The sequence below is a fragment of the Microcebus murinus genome, chromosome 20, assembly GCF_040939455.1.
Source record: "Microcebus murinus isolate Inina chromosome 20, M.murinus_Inina_mat1.0, whole genome shotgun sequence".
Lineage (NCBI taxonomy): Eukaryota > Metazoa > Chordata > Mammalia > Primates > Cheirogaleidae > Microcebus > Microcebus murinus.
The window spans coordinates 35402154-35419197 of NC_134123.1; the positions used below are offsets into that span (position 1 = coordinate 35402154).

At 54.4% G+C, this 17044-nt stretch overlaps 2 protein-coding genes across 10 annotated transcripts in view; both read left to right on the forward strand.

Moving 5' to 3' along the window:
• The first annotated feature begins 1648 nt into the window (after positions 1 to 1648).
• LOC105855951 (HLA class I histocompatibility antigen, B alpha chain) overlaps positions 1649 to 17044 on the forward strand; it is a 33411-nt gene continuing 18015 nt past the window's right edge. Inside the window, exons 1-8 of one of the 4 annotated variants that reach the window (XM_075995885.1) lie at positions 1649 to 1803; positions 1928 to 2197; positions 2435 to 2710; positions 3295 to 3570; positions 3687 to 3803; positions 4203 to 4239; positions 4376 to 4419; positions 14308 to 14348. In XM_075995885.1, the coding sequence (XP_075852000.1) occupies positions 1731 to 1803; positions 1928 to 2197; positions 2435 to 2710; positions 3295 to 3570; positions 3687 to 3803; positions 4203 to 4239; positions 4376 to 4419; positions 14308 to 14312 (1098 nt within the window). In that variant the 5' untranslated portion in view covers positions 1649 to 1730 and the 3' untranslated portion in view covers positions 14313 to 14348. Of the gene's footprint in view, positions 1804 to 1927; positions 2198 to 2434; positions 2711 to 3294; positions 3571 to 3686; positions 3804 to 4202; positions 4240 to 4371; positions 4420 to 4579; positions 4918 to 14307; positions 14349 to 17044 lie in introns of those variants that run through there. The other 3 variants (XM_075995884.1, XM_075995883.1, XM_075995886.1) reach the window with 3 other exon arrangements.
• LOC105870766 (class I histocompatibility antigen, Gogo-B*0102 alpha chain-like) lies at positions 11303 to 15850 on the forward strand. 6 transcript variants are annotated; one of them, XM_075995877.1, is made up of 8 exons: positions 11303 to 11433; positions 11535 to 11804; positions 12159 to 12434; positions 13022 to 13297; positions 13415 to 13525; positions 13927 to 13959; positions 14105 to 14148; positions 15797 to 15850. In XM_075995877.1, exons 1-8 carry the CDS (start codon positions 11361 to 11363, stop codon positions 15833 to 15835), a joined length of 1122 nt encoding a protein of 373 aa, XP_075851992.1. In that variant the 5' UTR covers positions 11303 to 11360; the 3' UTR covers positions 15836 to 15850. The 6 variants fall into 6 exon arrangements, with proteins under 6 accessions (XP_075851992.1, XP_075851994.1, XP_075851993.1 ...); XM_075995879.1 differs by having other exon boundaries at positions 13927 to 13963; positions 15797 to 15819; XM_075995878.1 differs by having other exon boundaries at positions 14101 to 14148; positions 15797 to 15819.

Here is a 17044-nt window from a genome sequence, read left to right on the forward strand (position 1 = left end):
TGCTGGCTCTCTGCCAAGGTCCCCTGTTAGTCACCACACTCGCTCCCACGCAAGACCCTGAGGCCAAACCCTTCTCTGCCCCCTGTGAGAGGTGCCGAAGGGGTCGTGCACGTCCATGTTCCCTTCTTCCTTTCTGATCTCTCTCAGATTGAAAAGCGTTTAGGTTCCTTTTCTAACGACACCACGGCCTACACCAAAGAGTTTCGCTATCTTACACAAGCATATGATTTGACCTGGCATGACCTTTTTGTTATTCTGGCTTCTACTCTCACTACTGATGAAAAGGAACCTGTCTGGACAGAGACTCAGGGACATGCTAAGTCCATCTAATGGAACACACCATGCCAGTCGGGGCAGAGGCTGTCCCATTAAATGAGCCAATGTAAGAATACCAGCCAGACACCCCCACTGGCCGAGATGGTAGAACCCGCCGAGATCACATGCTGCAATGCCTTCTTACTGGACTCCAGACCGCTGCCCATCTGCAGTTAATTCCAGATCTTCATTCCAAGGGGGTAATTACTCCACAAGTGTAGCTCCATAATTCGCTCTTGCTATTCCAGCAGCCTGCATTTCATAACTAATACATTGTGGGCCTGCCTAAATGCTAATTGCCTTATAATATTAAACAGATTAAATAATATCAACTGTCCTTCCAAAATATACACACAGCTTAGATGTGAATAATTCAGAAAAACAGGCAAGGCGTGAGCACGGGTGAGGGGCATCCCTACTGAGCACGAGCTACTTTGAAGTAATTAAAGTCCTACAACTCCTGGCTGAAATAGACAGGAACAGATTGTGCTTCTTGGTATGAGGTGATGTCCTGGACTCACACACACAGACTTAGGACTCTAGAATGAAGACAATTTTAAAATACAACAACTCAGGAGTCCAAGGCACACTGTCTGGGAAAGTAAAATTTGGGAGCGTAGTGAGTCTAACTGTAACGGTTTATATATTTATATATGGAGGATATGTCCATATATTTATATATGGACACATTTATATATGGAGGGGCCCAACTCACCTCTTTTACACCTTAGATTCCTGATCATCAGGGATTTCCAAGATTGTGTTGCCTACCTTAGTCAATAAACACAAAGGAAACTCGTTTCTATGATAGAGTCTCTCTGTGGTACATTTAGACACAACCTCTCAGGGTTTAAAGAGAAAAAAACCCTGTCTCTACACCTTCCGGCCCAGGGCGAGCTCACTCTTGTATCCAGTTCCTTGGGGTGAGTTTTCTTCTAGAAGAGTCCAAGGGAAGAGGACAGGAGTAGGAGGCAGGGAGTCTAGTCCGGGAAGAGGGATTCCCGGGAAGAGAAGGCGCAGGGGCTGGGACTAGGCTGGGGGGCCTCTCCCTGGTTTCCTCTGACAGCTCCTGGGCCGGGACTCAGGGAGACAGTATGACAAAGAGCGCTCGGCGCAGAAGGAGAGGGGTCAGGGCAATGTCGCCGGGCCCCGGGCGTGGCTCTCAGGGTGTCAGTCCCAAGGGCCAAGTCCCAGACCAAAAAACTCAGCATTGGGGATTCCCCTTCTGCCTGAGTTTCACTTCTGCCTGTCCCAACCCGTGTCAGGTCCTTCTTCCTGGATACTGCTGACGCGACACCAGTTCTCACTCTCACTGGGTGTCCAGTTTCCAGAGTCGCCAATCAGCGTCGCCGCGGTGCCCGGTTATAAAGTCCCCGCGGACCCGCCCGGACGCAGAGTCTCCCCAGACCGCGAGGATGGCGGTCCCGGCGCCCCGAGCCCCGCTCCTGCTGCTGTTGGGGGCCCTGGCCCTGACGGAGACCCGGGCGGGTGAGTGCGGGTCGGAGGGGCGGCGTGTGCGGGCGGAGCGAGGGCGCCGCCGGGCCGGGCGGGGGCGCAGGAGCGGGCGCGGCGCGGGAGGCGGGTCGGGGTCTCAGCCGCTCCCCGCCCCCAGGCTCCCACTCCCTGAGGTATTTTTACACCTCCGTGTCCCGGCCCGGCCGCGGGGATTCCCGCTTCATCTCCGTCGGCTACGTGGACGACACGCAGTTCGTGCGGTTCGACAGCGACGCGGCGAGTCCGAGGATGGAGCCGCGGGCGCCGTGGGTGGAGCGGGAGGGGCCGGAGTATTGGGAGCGGAACACGCGGATCTCCAAGGACAGCGCGCAGAATGACCGAGTGAGCCTGCGGAACCTGCGCGGCTACTACAACCAGAGCGACGCCGGTGAGTGACCCCGGCTCGGGTCACAGGTCACGACCCCTTCCTGTCCCCGCAGAGTATCCCGAGTCGCCCCGAGTCCCCGGGTGGAGAGTCACCTCAAGGCTCGGGACTTGCCGAGACCTTCGACCCCTGACGAGCCCGGGGACTTTCACCCGGTTTCATTTTCGGTTTAGACCAAAATCCCCGCGGGTGGGGGGGGCGGGGGCGAGTGGGCGTGGCTGACGGCGGGGGCGGGGCCAGGCTCTCACACCATCCAGAGGATGTACGGCTGCGACGTGGGGCCGGACGGTCGCCTCCTCCGCGGGTATGAACAGTACGCCTACGACGGCGCCGACTACCTCGCCCTGAACGAGGACCTGCGCTCCTGGACCGCGGCGGACACGGCGGCTCAGATCTCCAAGCGCAAGTGGGAGGCGGCCGGTTGGGCGGAGCAATACAGGGCCTACCTGGAGGGACTGTGCGTGGACTCGCTCCGCAGATACCTGGAGCACGGGAAGGACACGCTGCTGCGCGCGGGTACGCGGGGCCGCGGGCGCCTCCCGCATCTCCTGTGGATGTCCCCGCTCTGCTCCACAAGAACGGGAGGAAAATGGGACCCAGGCTAGAATGTCGCCCTCCCTCTGGTCCAGAGCAGGAAGACGCCTCCTGGTGTCAGATCCTGCACCAGGGAGTGACTCTGAGGACCCGCCCTTCCCTCTGGGACAATTAAGGACCAGTCCCCCAGGGAATGGAGGGGAACACAGTCCCTGGAATACAGATCAGGGGTCCCCTCTGCCCTGCCCCAGCCGCGGGCGCCGTGACTTTTCCTCTCAGGCCGTGTTCTCTGCCTCGAAATCTGTGTTTGGGGTCGGATTCCCACCCGTCTGGGCCGCTACCCTCCAATCAGGCCAGGTCCTGAAGTCCCTGTTCTCCCCCTCAAAGACTAGAACTTTCCAAAGAGTAGGAGATTATCCCAGACCCCTGGGTCCAGGCTGGAGTCTGGATTTCCCACTCCCTTCCCCCACCCCGTTTGTCCTCCCCATTTTCAGGGTGTCACATGAGCACTGCTGGAGGGTCCCCTGAGGGATGCAAAGTGCCCGAATTTTCTGACTCTTCCCCAGACCCCCCAAGGACACACGTGACCCACCACCCCAGCTCTGAGCGTGAGGCCACCCTGAGGTGCTGGGCCCTGGGCTTCTACCCTGCGGAGATCACACTCACCTGGCAGCGGGATGGGCAGGACCTGACCCAGGATATGGAGTTTGTGGAGACCAGGCCGGCAGGGGATGGAAACTTCCAGAAATGGGCAGCTGTGGTGGTGCCTCCAGGAGAGGAGCAGAGATACACGTGCCATGTGCAGCACGAGGGTCTGCCGGAGCCCCTCACCCTGAGATGGGGTAAGGAGGGGGTGGGGGTCCCGTCTCTTCTCAGGGAAAGCAGGGCCCTTCTGGAGCCCTTGAGCAGGGTCACCCTGAGCCTGGCTCAGGCCCCTCACCTTCCCGTCCTTTCCCAGAGCCGCCTTCCCAGCCCAGCATCCCCATGTTGGGCATCATTGCTGGCCTGGTTGTCCTTGGAGCTGTGCTCATTGGGGCTGTGGTCGCCACTGTGATGTGGAGGAAGAAGAGCTCAGGTAGGAAGGGATGGGGGAGGGTTTGGTGCTTTCTTGTCCCACTGAGGGTTTCACGCCCAGGCAGAAGTGTGCCCTGCCTCACTCAGGGGCCCTGTTTGCTCACACTTGCTCTATTGGAAAGGACATGGAATGTGCAGAACAAATCCATCACCTTGATGATTGTGGGAATTTAGACCTGAATCCCAGCAGTCACAGGTCACAGGGACAGGTGCCTGCTGAACACAGACATCCAGGAGGGCAGTTGGTCCAGTTCCTCCTTCCCTCGTGTTTCTTTATCTTGCCCTACATCATCAGTCACAGTTCTGGAACCTTCTGAGAGGTCAATAACTAGGGGGATCTTCTAGGACCTCATGGCCGTGCCTCCTCTCTGGCCTCTCACAGGACATTTTCTTCCCACAGGTGGAAAAGGAGGGAGCTACACTCAGGCTGCCTGTAAGTATGGGGGCCTTGTCCCTGAGACCTTTGGGACAGTGTAGACAGGAGCCCATGGGGGGCTCCCCACCCCATAATCCTCGTGTAGCCACCTCTCCTGTGGGCTCTGACCAGGTCCTGTTCTCTTCTACCCCAGGCAGCGACAGTGCCCAGGGCTCGGATGTGTCTCTCACAGCTTGTAAAGGTGAGAGCTTGGGGGCCTGAAGGCAGGGAGTGGGGCAGCAGGGACGGAGCTGGGCTGTGGGGATTCTGTGTTTGGGACATTTTGACTGTGGCGTGCTGTTCCTAGTGTGACCACTTATCTTGACTCACCTGAATTTGTTCCTGATTATTGTTTTTTGCAGCGTGAGACAGCTGCCTGTGTGGGACTGAGCAATGCAGGACTTCTTCCCGCCTCCCCTGTGTGGCGTCAGGAGCCTCTGACTTCTCTGTGTGCAAAGGCACCTGATGACTCTGTGACCCTGTCAGCATCGTGTGATGGGGTGGGGAGGCCAGTCCTGCCCTGTGTCCTGCACCCTCTGCCACACTGGTCCCACACTGGTCTGTGTCCTGTGCCCTGTCATTATGCCTATTCCAGTGAGGGAGGGCTGGGACGTCTCCATCCCTATCTGATCGTCACAGTGCACTGAGCTCCTTCCCTAATGAAAATAAGAATTGAAAATAAATTTATTTTCTCCAATTATTTCAATTAGAGGTGGATGGTTTAATTAAAGGAGAAGTTTCCTAAAATTGAGAGTGGGAATAAATGGAAGACCTGAGAATCTTCCAGAACCCTTGTGTTTGCTGTGCTGACTCTGCTGCAGGTGGGGACAGGAGAAGGCTGTGAGGACCCCAGTGTGGACGGGGCTCTGCCCTCTGAGTGCTCAGTCCTTCACGGGCTGTATGTGTCACTCCTTGGCTCTGTCATCCTCTCTGCTCTCTTGTCCTTGTCCCAGGAGAACCTTGTCCAGCAGGACCTGTGATGACAGAGGCTGAGACGCCCCCAGGGCAGCCCCTGAACGGGGAGTCTCTGGTGTCAAAAGATGAAATTTCAGACTGAGCAAGCCTGAGGCTTTTTCCTCGATTTTGTTTTGCATCTTTTCCCCAACCTTTTTATTCCTTTATTTTTAATTTTTATGGATACATAATATTGCTTATATTTATGGTGTACATGTGCTATTTCAGTAGAAGCATACAATGTGTAATGATCAGATCCCTTACCTCAAACGTTTATCATTTCTTTGTGTTGGGAAGGTAATCTCTTCTAGTTGGTTTGAAATATACAGTAAATTATTGTTAACTAGAATTACCCTATTGTCCTACTGAACACTAGATCTTCTTCCTTCTATCAAACTATTTTTATACCCATGCCAACATCCGGTAACCACCACTGTATTCACTACCTCTGAGAGGTCACATTTTTTAGCTCCCACATGTGAGAGAGACACATGGTATCTGTCTGTCTGTTCCTGGTCGATTTCTCTTGACTTAGCATCCTCTAGTTCCATCCGTGTTGCTGCACCCATTTTTTTTTTTTTTTCAGGCAGAGTCTCACTGTTGCCCAGGCTAGAGTGCCAGGGCATTAGCCTAGCTCACAGCAACCTCAAACTCCTGGGCTCCAGTGATCCTTCTGCCTCAGCCTCCTGAGTAGCTGGGACTACAGGCATGCGCCACCATGCCCAGCTAATTTTTTCTATATATTTTTAGTTTTCCAATTTATTTCTTTCTATTTTTTTGTAGAGACGGGATCTCGCTCTTGCTCAGGCTGGTTTGGAACTCCTGACCTCGAGTGATCCTCCTGCCTTGGCCTCCCAAGTGCTAGGATTACAGGTGTGAGCCATGGCGCCTGGCTTGTACCAAACCTTTTTAAAGGAACCCATTTCTGGAATTTACAGAGAAGACAGATCCCACCATATCTTCTCTTAGATAAATTCCTATTTGGTTTCTGTCTCCTCTGCTAATTTATCCCCAACTTTGCCCTTAGTTCCAGTAATCCCGTCACTGGCTCAAATCCACACTCATGGATTTATAAAGTAGGCTCTAAGTTAGATTTACATTTGTGTGGAAAATTAGACTCATAGTCAAAGATGATGGTTGTTCCTAGGGGAGAACTATCTCTGTGTGCTGTAGGGTGCAGGAAGGTTGTGTGTGAGGGAGGGAAGGGGGAGGGAGAACAGAACAGCACAGATGAGGAAAGCACAGGTGGAATTGATGTCAGTGTGCAAGGACAATGTCAATGTGAGGGGACACTTGCCATGAGGCTACATTAATAAAGACCCTGTGCTGTGGGGAAGCCACCTGCTGTGTCATCCCAGCCCTGTGCAAAGCTCCATGTTCTAGAAACAGAGGGATCCTAGGAGCAGCAAACAGGCAGCTGAGGCCTCTTCCAGCAGCCACGAGTGAGCCACGTTTCATGCAATCCCCAGCCCCAGTCCAGCCCTCAGATGACACTGCCTGGCTGACAACTGGACAGCTACCCTGTGAGAGGCCCTGAGCCAGGAGCACTTAGTGAAACCTCTCCTGGATTCGTGACCACTAGAAACTGTGGGAAATAATAAATATTTGTTGTTTTCAGCTGCTACGTTTTAGGTAATGTCATACACAGCAGTAGATAACTAATAGAATTTGCAAAGAGATAATGAATTATCGCACTTTAATTTTCATTTGCTCTACATGAGTTATAAGATCTTAAACATATCATTTAGTTGTAGGATATAAGAAGACTTTCCATGGCTAAATCAGGTGTATTTTATTGCCACTCACAAGTATCCATTGACTTGAAATTCTATTTCCAGCTGTGACCCAACAAAAACAAAGGAAGATCCGGGCTTGCTGGGCTGATTCTGTGATGTCCCCCAATAACAACCCCCTGCTTATTCACCTTCCCCCAGTTACTCAGTCACCACTAATGTAGGTGCTGCTGGGAAGGGACTTGCAGATATAACTAAGGTCTGAAATCAGTTGACTCTAAGACAAGGGATTATCCTGGATTGGACTGTCCTAATCTAGGTGAGCCATTAAAAGGACTGGGTTCTTGAGCATGAGATTCACAGTGTGAGAGGGGCTCAATGTGAGAAAATTTCTTCACTGTGGGCTTTGAAAGTGGAGAGGCCTTGTGGCAGGGAGCTCTAGGGGCACCAGGAATTGGGAGCAGCCCCCCCTTACCTGATAGCCAGCAATGAAACAAGGACCTCCGTCCTACAACTGCCAGATTCAGAATTCTGCCCACAGGCTCCGTATAAGCTTGGGGGAGGACCCAACCTCAAGATGAGGACACAGCTTTGTGAAACCCTGAACAGAGAACACATCCACACCATGCCTGATAAGCACATAACCTTTTTTCCACTGGAATGGCTTTATAAACTAATATGTAATAGTTGCATGAAATAAACTCTTTCCTTTTTGAGTATTTTTCCTTTATGATTTTATGTGAGTAAATTAAATTTTAGGACAATGGAGATTTCATTTATTCATTCAACAAAAATTAATTTTGTGCCTACTTGGTACCAGGTACACCTTTACATGCTGGGGTTATGGCTTTGACACAAACAGCCCAAAGCCCCTATGCCCACGTACCTTACATTCCAGAGGCTTTGCAAGAGTGAAACCAACCCATGGGAGCATTTTAAGTGAAGAAATGATAGGACCTGACTCTCATTGGCAGGACTGCTGAGCACAGTGGGGAGGACAGCTGTGGGCAGGAGGTGAGGGGACAGTGCTAGTGCCACAGGTCAGGAGTGAGAGGCGGTGGGACTAAGGGGAGATGAGTGCAGGCTGAGAGGGACAGAGGGAAGGGCTGGAGAAGCAAGAGCTGAGGAACAGGAGTAGAGGGAAAGAGTTCTAAAGCAGCCAAATTCTCAGATGCAAACACAGTGTTTTATAGGGTTTAATACGCATGTCTACAGAGCCCAGGAGGGTATTCTTCATATTTGATCATTTTTCTTTTTTTTTTTTTTAATTTAAAGAAATGTAGAACTTGCTTTGGCTTTGCAGCTGGAGGTGCTTTGTTTTCACACTCGGGCTTGATAGCAGCTTCTTCACCAGAGGCGATGGTGGCACCCAGGCAGGTGTCTCCAAAGCTACTGCTCTGGATCTTCATTCCGAGGCGGTACTTACTCCCCATGCGTACCTCCATGATTCATTCTTGCTGTTCCAGCAGCCTGTTTTTCGTAATTAATACATTTGTGGGGCCTTTCCACCGGGCTCACCCCTAGATGAACCCCGGACTCCCTTCTCCATGTCGCCGTTCCTGTGGTGTTGGCGGAAGCTGGCCTCCTGTGGCAAGGGCTCAGCGGCTGCTGAGTGCTCATGTTGGTGAGCCCTCCCTGACTCCCGCGAGAACCCAGAGGGCCTGAAGGGCTCTGGGGTTGGAAGGTTGGAAGGCTCCAAGGCTGGGAAACTCCCGACCTTAGAAGGCAGCAAGCAGGCAGGCTGGAGCTCTGGTGGCCGCTGGAGAACAATACAGAACTGAGATTGCAAAATGGGAACTGGAGGGGGGTTGGGGACTGAAGTCTGCAATGGGAGGAGGAGGGATTGGTAACTGTGGAAACCCCTCAAGGTAAGAAAAAGAAGAGCTGGGTGTCTGAGAGATGCTTGAGTTGAATGGAGCATATGGGGGAAAGGGAGTGCTTCTAACCGAGATGGATGGCAGGACTTTATTCTACCCCCACTTCAAGAAGAAATACTATGAAGAAATGCCAGTTTGTCCTCATCTATTCTGCACTGTCCCGTGACAATGACGCCTCTGGGGAGGAGGATAACTAGGGTTCCTGGGAAAGACAGGGTGCTCACTATTCCTGACATTGCCCCAGCCATTCTCAATGTCACCACCCCAATCCCTATTCCGGGTGGCTGAGTCCGAATCTAGCAACAACCACCCCTAATCCTACCTTCTTCTGGTTAATCCCAGACCCAGGTGTTGTGGCAACATTAGAAATGGGAGGGGTTTAGAGCGTGACCCGTATGTCAGGTGCCTGAGTTGAACAACCTAGGCGTTCCCAATTTTCAGATAATGCTCAGAATATTTTTTAATGTCCATTCCTCTGTGTTAATTGAGGGTGTTCCTTTGATGCAGAAAGATTTTGAGGATGGCCTCCAGAACATATACAGCCTTTATGAGCAAGTCAGCTACAACTGTTTCATCACTGCCGGCCTTTACCTCCTCCTTGGAGGCTTCTCTTTCTGCCGAGTTGGGCTCAATAAGCACAAGGAAAACATGGTGCGCTAGAGCACAGTCCCGATTCCCCTCTCCAGCCCTCTCATCTATTTAACGACTCCTTCCACCCCCTCACCTGGGTCCCATCTCACCCATTCTAGCCACCTCTGAGTGACTGGGTTTCCCTGGCGAGAGACTGAATCCCTTGTTCCTCCTTGAGCCCTGTGGAGGGGGCTGGGACTCGCCATTGACTGTCTCTCCAGCTCCCTCGCTTTGTCTTGAACCACAATAAAGAAAATCTGCTCTTGTAAAATAATAATAATAATATATTTGTGGGGCTGTCTAAATACTAATTTCCTTATAATATTAATCAGGTTAAATAATGCCAACTGTCCCCCCAAAATATGCACAAAGCTTAGATGCAAATAATTCATAAAAGCAGGCAAGGCGTGAGCACGGGTTAGGGACATTCCTACTGAGCACGTGCAGCTTTGTCCCGTGGCCCGTTTACAGGATGGGGGATGAACACAGAACACAAAAGAAAAATACAGACTCACACACAAAGACAGTTACATGACTCCAGTGTCCAATGCACCGGTCAGTTTATTTTTATACTCTAAAAAATTAAAGTTACTTCCCTGTACATAACCACCCAGGCATTACAGCAATGGCCATAAATTTGGGAACACGTAGCCTTAAGGACACAGATGTCCCCTGACTCAAGGTTTCTAGGTAGTTGCTCTAGGCCCCAGGCATAGATCACAGACCGAGATTAGCAAAGATGGGGAAAGCAGCCACAGGGGGCATTTTTCGTCCCCAGTTTCTCTTAGGCTGATCCTCTGTGGTTGTGCATGGCTTAGGTCGCCCCTCCCTTGAGGGATCTTACCCATTATTGACTAACCAGCCATCTTATGGGCTAAGCAGCAAGCACAGGAACAATGTGTTTATGGTGTGGCCTCCAGACCCCCACTGCCTTGGAGCTGGGCAGCTCTTGCCTAAGTGCAGAAACTCAGGTCCTTTGTTATGCCTCTAGACAGCAACCTTGTTTGTCACATGGACACTGTCCGGAACACATTACTCTCAAATGCTCTGGGAAGAGCACATACATTACTCACTAAATTGAATTCTTAAACCAGGAAAGTGTAATGTCAGTCCCCAACAGCTGTCAAGTGATTCAAGTCCTACAACTACTGGTTGATAGAGACAGCAACAGATTGTGCTTCTTGGTATGAGGCGATGTCCTGCACTCACACACACAGACTCAGGGCTGTACAATGAAGACAATTTTAAAATATAACAACTCAGGAGTCCAAGACACACCGTCTGGGAATGTAAAACTTGGGAGTGTTGTGAGTCTAACCGTAAAGCGTTTAGACACATGTATATATGGAGGGGCCCAACTCACTTCTTTTACACCTTAGATTCCTGATCATTCAGGGATTACTAAGATTGTGCTGCCCACCCCAGTCCATAAACACAAAGGAAACTGGTCTCTATGAGAGTCTCTCTGTGGTGCATTTAGACGCAACGTCTCTGGGTTTAAAGAGAAAACCCCGTCTCTACACCTCCACGCCCAGGGCGAGGTCACCCTGAAGTGAAGTGGCAGGGGCACAGCCCAGCCTGGGGGGGTCTCTCCTTGGTTTCCTCATCCAGTTCCTGGGCCCGGACTCAGGGAGACAGTGTGACAAAGAGTGCTCCGTGCAGAAGGAGAGGGGTCAGAGCAATGTCGCTAGGCCCCAGGCGTGGCTCTCAGGGTGTCAGTACCAAGGTCCCTCTCCAGGGCAGGGAAGCTCAGCACTGGGGATTCCCCATCTCCCTGAGTTTCCCTCCTGCCTGTCCCAACCCGTGTCAGGTCCTTCTTCCTGGATACTGCTGACGCAGACCCAGCTCTCACTCCCATTGGGTGGGCGGTTTCCAGAGCCGCCAAGAGAGAAACCGCGGTTCCCGGTTGTAATGTCCCCACGGACTCGGAGTCTCCCCAGACCGCGAGGATGGCGGTCCCGGCGCCCCGAACCCCGCTCCTGCTGCTGTGGGGGGCCCTGGCCCTGACGGAGACGCGGGCGGGTGAGTGCGGGCGGAGCGAGGGCGCCGCCGGGCCGGGCGGGGGCGCAGGCGCGGGCGCGGCGCGGAGGCGGGTCGGGGTCTCAGCCGCTCCCCGCCCCCAGGCCCCCACTCCATGAGGTATTTCCGCACCGCCGTGTCCCGGCCCGGCCGCGGGGATTCCCGGTACATCTCCGTCGGCTACGTGGACGGCACGCAGTTCGTGCGGTTCGACAGCGACGCGGCGAGTCCGAGGGTGGAGCCGCGGGCGCCGTGGGTGGAGCGGGAGGGGCCGGAGTATTGGGACCGGGAGACGCGGGTCGCCAATGGCCACGCGCAGACTTTCCGAGTGAACCTGCGGAACGCGCTCCGCTACTACAACCAGAGCGACGGCGGTGAGTGACCGCGCCTCGGGTCACAGGTCACGACCCCGAACCATCCCCACAAACAAGCCCGCAACGCCTGGAGTCTCCGGGTCCGAGAATCACCCGGAGGCTGGGAGACCGGCCCAGACTTTTGACCCCTGGGGAGCCCGCGGGACTTTCACCCGGTTGCATTTTCGATTTAGGCCAAAATCCCAGCGGGTGAGGGGGCGGGGCGGGGGCTGAGGGGGCGTGGCTGAAGGCGGGCCTCAGTGGGCGTGGCTGGCGGCGGGGGCGGGGCTCAGGGCGGGGGAGGATCTGACCTTGGGTGCGGAGTGTGGGTGTGGCTGACCTTGGGTGCTGGGCTGACCGCGGGGGCGGAGACAGGATCTCACACCTTCCAGAGGATGCAGGGCTGTATTCTGGGGCCAGACGGGCGCCTCCTCCGCGGGTACCTGCAGTTCGCCTACGACGGCGCCGACTACCTCGCCCTGAACGAGGACCTGCGCTCCTGGACCGCGGCGGACACGGCGGCTCAGATCTCCAAGCGCAAGTGGGAGTCGGCCGGTGAGGCGGAGCACCGCAGGGCCTACCTGGAGGGACTGTGCGTGGACTCGCTCCGCAGATACCTGGAGCACGGGAAGGACACGCTGCTGCGCGCGGGTACTCGGGGCCCCAGGGCGCCTCCCCCATGTCCTGTGGATGTCCCCGCTCTGCTCACGCAAGGACAGGAGGAAAATGAGACCCAGGCTAGAATGTCGCCCTCCCTCTGGTCCAGAGCAGGAAGACGCCTCCTGGTGTCAGATCCTGCACCAGAGAGTGACTGAGGACCCGCCCTTCCCTCTGGGACCATTAGGGACCAGTCCCCCAGGGAATGGAGGGGAACACAGTCCCTGGAATACCGATCAGGGGTCCCCTCTGACCCTGCCCCAGCCGTGGGCACTGTGACTTTTCCTCTAAGGCCGTGTTCTCTGCCAAGCAATCTGTGTTTGGGGTCGGATTCCCGCTCTTCTGAGCCGCTGACCTCCACTCAGACCAGGACCAGAAGTCCCTGTTCTCCTCCTGAGACACTAGAACTTTCCAAAGAGTAGGAGATTATCCCAGACCCCTGGGTCCAGGCTCTTGTCTGGATTTCCCACTCCCTTCCCCCACCCCGTTTGTCCTGCCCATTCTCTGGGTGTCACATGAGCACTGCTGGAGTGTCCCCTGAGGGATGCAAAGTGCCCCAATTTTCTGACTCTTCCCCTCAGACCCCCCAAGGACACACGTGACCCACCACCCCATCTCTGAGCATGAGGCCACCCTGAGGTGCTGGGCCCTGGGCTTCTACCCTGCAGAGATCACACTCACCTGGCAGCGGGATGGGCAGGACCAGACACAGGACACAGAGTTTGTGGAGACCAGGCCTGCAGGGGACGGAAGCTTCCAGAAATGGGCAGCTGTGGTGGTGCCTCCAGGAGAGGAGCAGAGATACACGTGCCATGTGCAGCACGAGGGTCTGCCGGAGCCCCTCACCCTGAGATGGGGTAAGGAGGGGGTGGGGGTCTTGTCTCTTCTCAGGGAAAGCAGGGCCCTTCTGGAGCCCTTGAGCAGGGTCAGGGCTGAGCCTGGCTCAGGCCCCTCACCTTCCCGTCCTTTCCCAGAGCCGCCTTCCCAGCCCAGCGTCCCTATGGTGGGCATCGTTGCTGGCCTGTTTCTCCTTGGAGCTGTGCTCATTGGGGCTGCCGCTGTGATGTGGAGGAAGAAGAGCTCAGGTAGGGAAGGATGGGGGGAGGGGTTGGTGCTTTCTTGTCCCACTGGGGGTTTCACGCCCAGGCGGAAGTGTGCTCTGCCTCATTCCGGGGCCCTATTTACTCACACTTGCTCTATTGGAAAGGACATGGAATGTGCAGAACAAATCCATCACCTTGATGATTGTGGGAATTTCGACCTGAATCCCCAGCAGTCACAGGTCACATGGACAGGTGCCTGCTGAACACAGACATCTAGGAGGGCAGTTGGTCCAGGTCCTCCTTCCCTCGTGTTTCTTAATCTTCACCTATATCATTAGTCTCAGTTTTGGAACCTTCTGTGAGGTCCAAAACTAGGGGCATCTTCTAGGACCTCGTGGCCCTGCCTCCTCTCTGGCCTCTCACAGGACATTTTCTTCCCACAGGTGGAAAAGGAGGGAGCTTCGCTCAGGCTGCCTGTAAGTATGGGTACCTTATCCCTGAGACCTTTGGGACAGTGTAGACAGGAGCCCATGGGGGGGGGGGCTCCCCACCCCATAATCCTCCTGTAGCCACCTCTCCTGTGGGGTCTGACTAGGTCCTGTTCTGTTCTACCCCAGGCAGCGACAGTGCCCAGGACTCCGATGTGTCTCTCACAGCTTGTAAAGGTGAGAGCCTGGGGGCCTGATGGTAGGGCTGGGGCATCGGGGACAGAGCTTGGCTGTGGGGATTCTGTGATTGGGACATTTTGACTGTGGTGTGCTGTTCCTAGTGTGACCACTTATCATGACTTACCTGAGTTTGTTCCTGATTATTGTCTTCTGCAGCGTGAGACAGCTGCCTGTGTGGGACTGAGCGATGTAGGACAGGACTTGTTCCCGCCTCCCCTGTGTGGCGTCAGGAGCCTCTGACTTCTCTGTGTGCAAAGGCACCTGATGCCTCTGCGACCCTGTCAGCATCGTGTGTTGGGGGGAGGCCAGTCCTGCCCTGTGTTCTGCACCCTCCCCCACACTGGTCCCACACTGGTCTGTGTCCTGTTCCCAGTCATTATTCGTGTTCCAGTGAGGGAAGGTTGGGACGTCTCCATGCCTGTCTCATCACGGTGCACTGAGCTACTTCCCTACTGAAAATAAGATTCAAAGTAAATTTGTTTTCTCAAATTCTTGCAATGAGAGATGGATTGGTTAATTAAAGGAGAAGTTTCCTAAAATTTGAGAGTGGAAATAAATGGAAGACCTGAGAAACTTCCAGAACCCTGTGTGTGCTGTGCTGTGTCTGCTCAGGTGGGGACAGGAGAAGGCTGTGAGGAGTCCGGTGTGGATGTAGCTTGTGCCCAGTCTGTGCTCAGTCCGTCACGGGCTGTATGTGTCACTCCTTGGCTGTGTCATCCTCTGTGCTCTGTTTTCCTTGTCCCAGTAGAACCTTGTCTAGCAGGACCTGTGATTACTGAGGCTGAGACGCACCCAGGGCAGCCCCTGCACAGGAGAGTCTCTGTGGTGTCAAAAGATGAACTTTCAGACCCAGCAAGCTCTTGCCCTCCTGGGGCTTTTTCCTGGATTTTGTTTTCCATCTTTTCCTCAACCTTTTTATTCCTTTATTTTTAATATTTATGGATACATAATAATTGTTTATATTAGGTGGTACATGTGATATTTGCATACAAGCATACAATGTGTAATGATCCAATCTGGCTCATTAGACTGTCCCTCACCTCAAAAGTTTATCATTTTGGGAAGGTAATCTTCTAGTTTGAAATATACAGTAAATTATTGTTAACTAGAATCACCCTATTGTCCTACTGAACACTAGATCTCATTCCTTCTATCAGACTATTTTATAGCCATGGCAAACTCCGGAAACCACCACTGTAGTCACTACTTCTGTGTGGTCAGTATTTTTAGCTCCCACATGTGAGAGAGACACACGATATCTGTCTGTGCCTGGTTCATTTCTCTTCACATAGTGTCCATGTTGCTGCACACAAACTTATTTTTTTTTTTTTTTTTTGTGGCCAGCTGGTCCAGCTGGTGCTGTTCCCACTCCCTCAGGAACTCGGGCCCCTGCTCAAACTCTGCTGTGATGTCCCGCCTATGGTCCTAGAGCTTCCTCTGCAGGGGTGGGGACAAGGGAAGGGCTGACGCCTCTGCCTCGGGGCAGAGGACCCAGCATTTGGGGCACACGAGGACCCCATTCCTGAATTCTGCCCCCTCAGACACCTCCACCTCCCTCAATGCTTACCAGGGAGCCAGCTCCCTCTAGCCAGACCCTGTGGCTTCCCTCCGCCCTCAGGAATTCGTGTCTTTCTCCCCTCTTTAGGAGAATAATGAAGCCAGGCCTCCTCTGCCAACTGGCTGAAGAGCAGCAGCTGCCAGACAGGGACCCTGCAGTGGAGGTGACAGTCACAGAGAACGGAAGGGACCCTGACTGGCATCCAGGCGGCCTGCTCACCTCTCAGGTGAGAAGCAGGCTCAAGACCACACAGCTCAGACGTACAGAGCTGGGTCGGCCACTGCCAGCCCGAGCCCGTCCTCCCGCAGGCGGTGCCCCTGGGGACACTCGTGGCAGCCGCCTGCTCACCCTGCACTCCCTGCTCCGCGCCAGCAGCCACCTTTGCCTTCCCACAGCGGAGCTCACCGGTGTCTCCAGGAAGTCAGCTTCTCCCTTGGCCTGGAAGCCCTGGATTTTCTCTCTGTCCCTCCTTAGGGCCTTCAGGTGGTTCAGGATTTTTTCCTGTGGACAGGGAAGCCGCGAGGACAGGTGGATGCTCTGGCCCAGGCTTTGGGGGATGCCGGCGAAACGTCCCTGGAAGGCAGCAGGACACCCAAGAAGATGGCAGGACACCAGGCAGGGCAGGCTCACCTGGCGGGGCTGAGCGGACTTCTCCACCAGCACGGCCGGCCGTGTGGGGGCGGTGCTCCCTGGACTCCCGGCATGTCACGCACAGCAGCCTCCCGTGGTCCTCCCAGTAGGAGTGCAGCTTCTCCCAGTGCGGGGGCGCACACACCTTCTATGCGCCCTGCTGCTCCTGGCCCGTGCTCAAGGCTGCCAGCCCTCCTGCGCCTTCAGCTGCTCGCTAGATGTTCTCCACCAGGCTGACCAGCTGTCACACAGGGCGGGCGCCCTCCTTCTTGAACGGCTTCTTGCAGAGCAGACACGAAGGGTGCCCCACCAGACCTTGCTGGTGCAACTGTGGCAGAAGACGTGGCCACAGTCAATGGTCATGGGGTCCTGCAGGTGATCCAGGCAGATGGAGCAGGTCACCTCTTCTTCCAGGCTCCCCAGTGGGGCTGGCCTGGTCATGGTGCCCGTAGCTCAAAGGGTTCTCAGCTCACCTGTGGGGGCTTCTCCTTGGGGACCAGACACGGAGTCAAGAGCAGGCGCAGCAAAAGGGCAGAGGCGCGTTGGCCTGTGTAGGGCGCCAGCCCCAGACACCACCAACTCCCAGGAGGCTCTCATGACCTCAGAGTGACAGGGACCTTGCCTATCTCCAATAGCTAGATTTCAAGAAACCTAGTGCCTAGATTGGAGTTAACCATTTCTTCCTCCTGTATCAAACCAAGACTG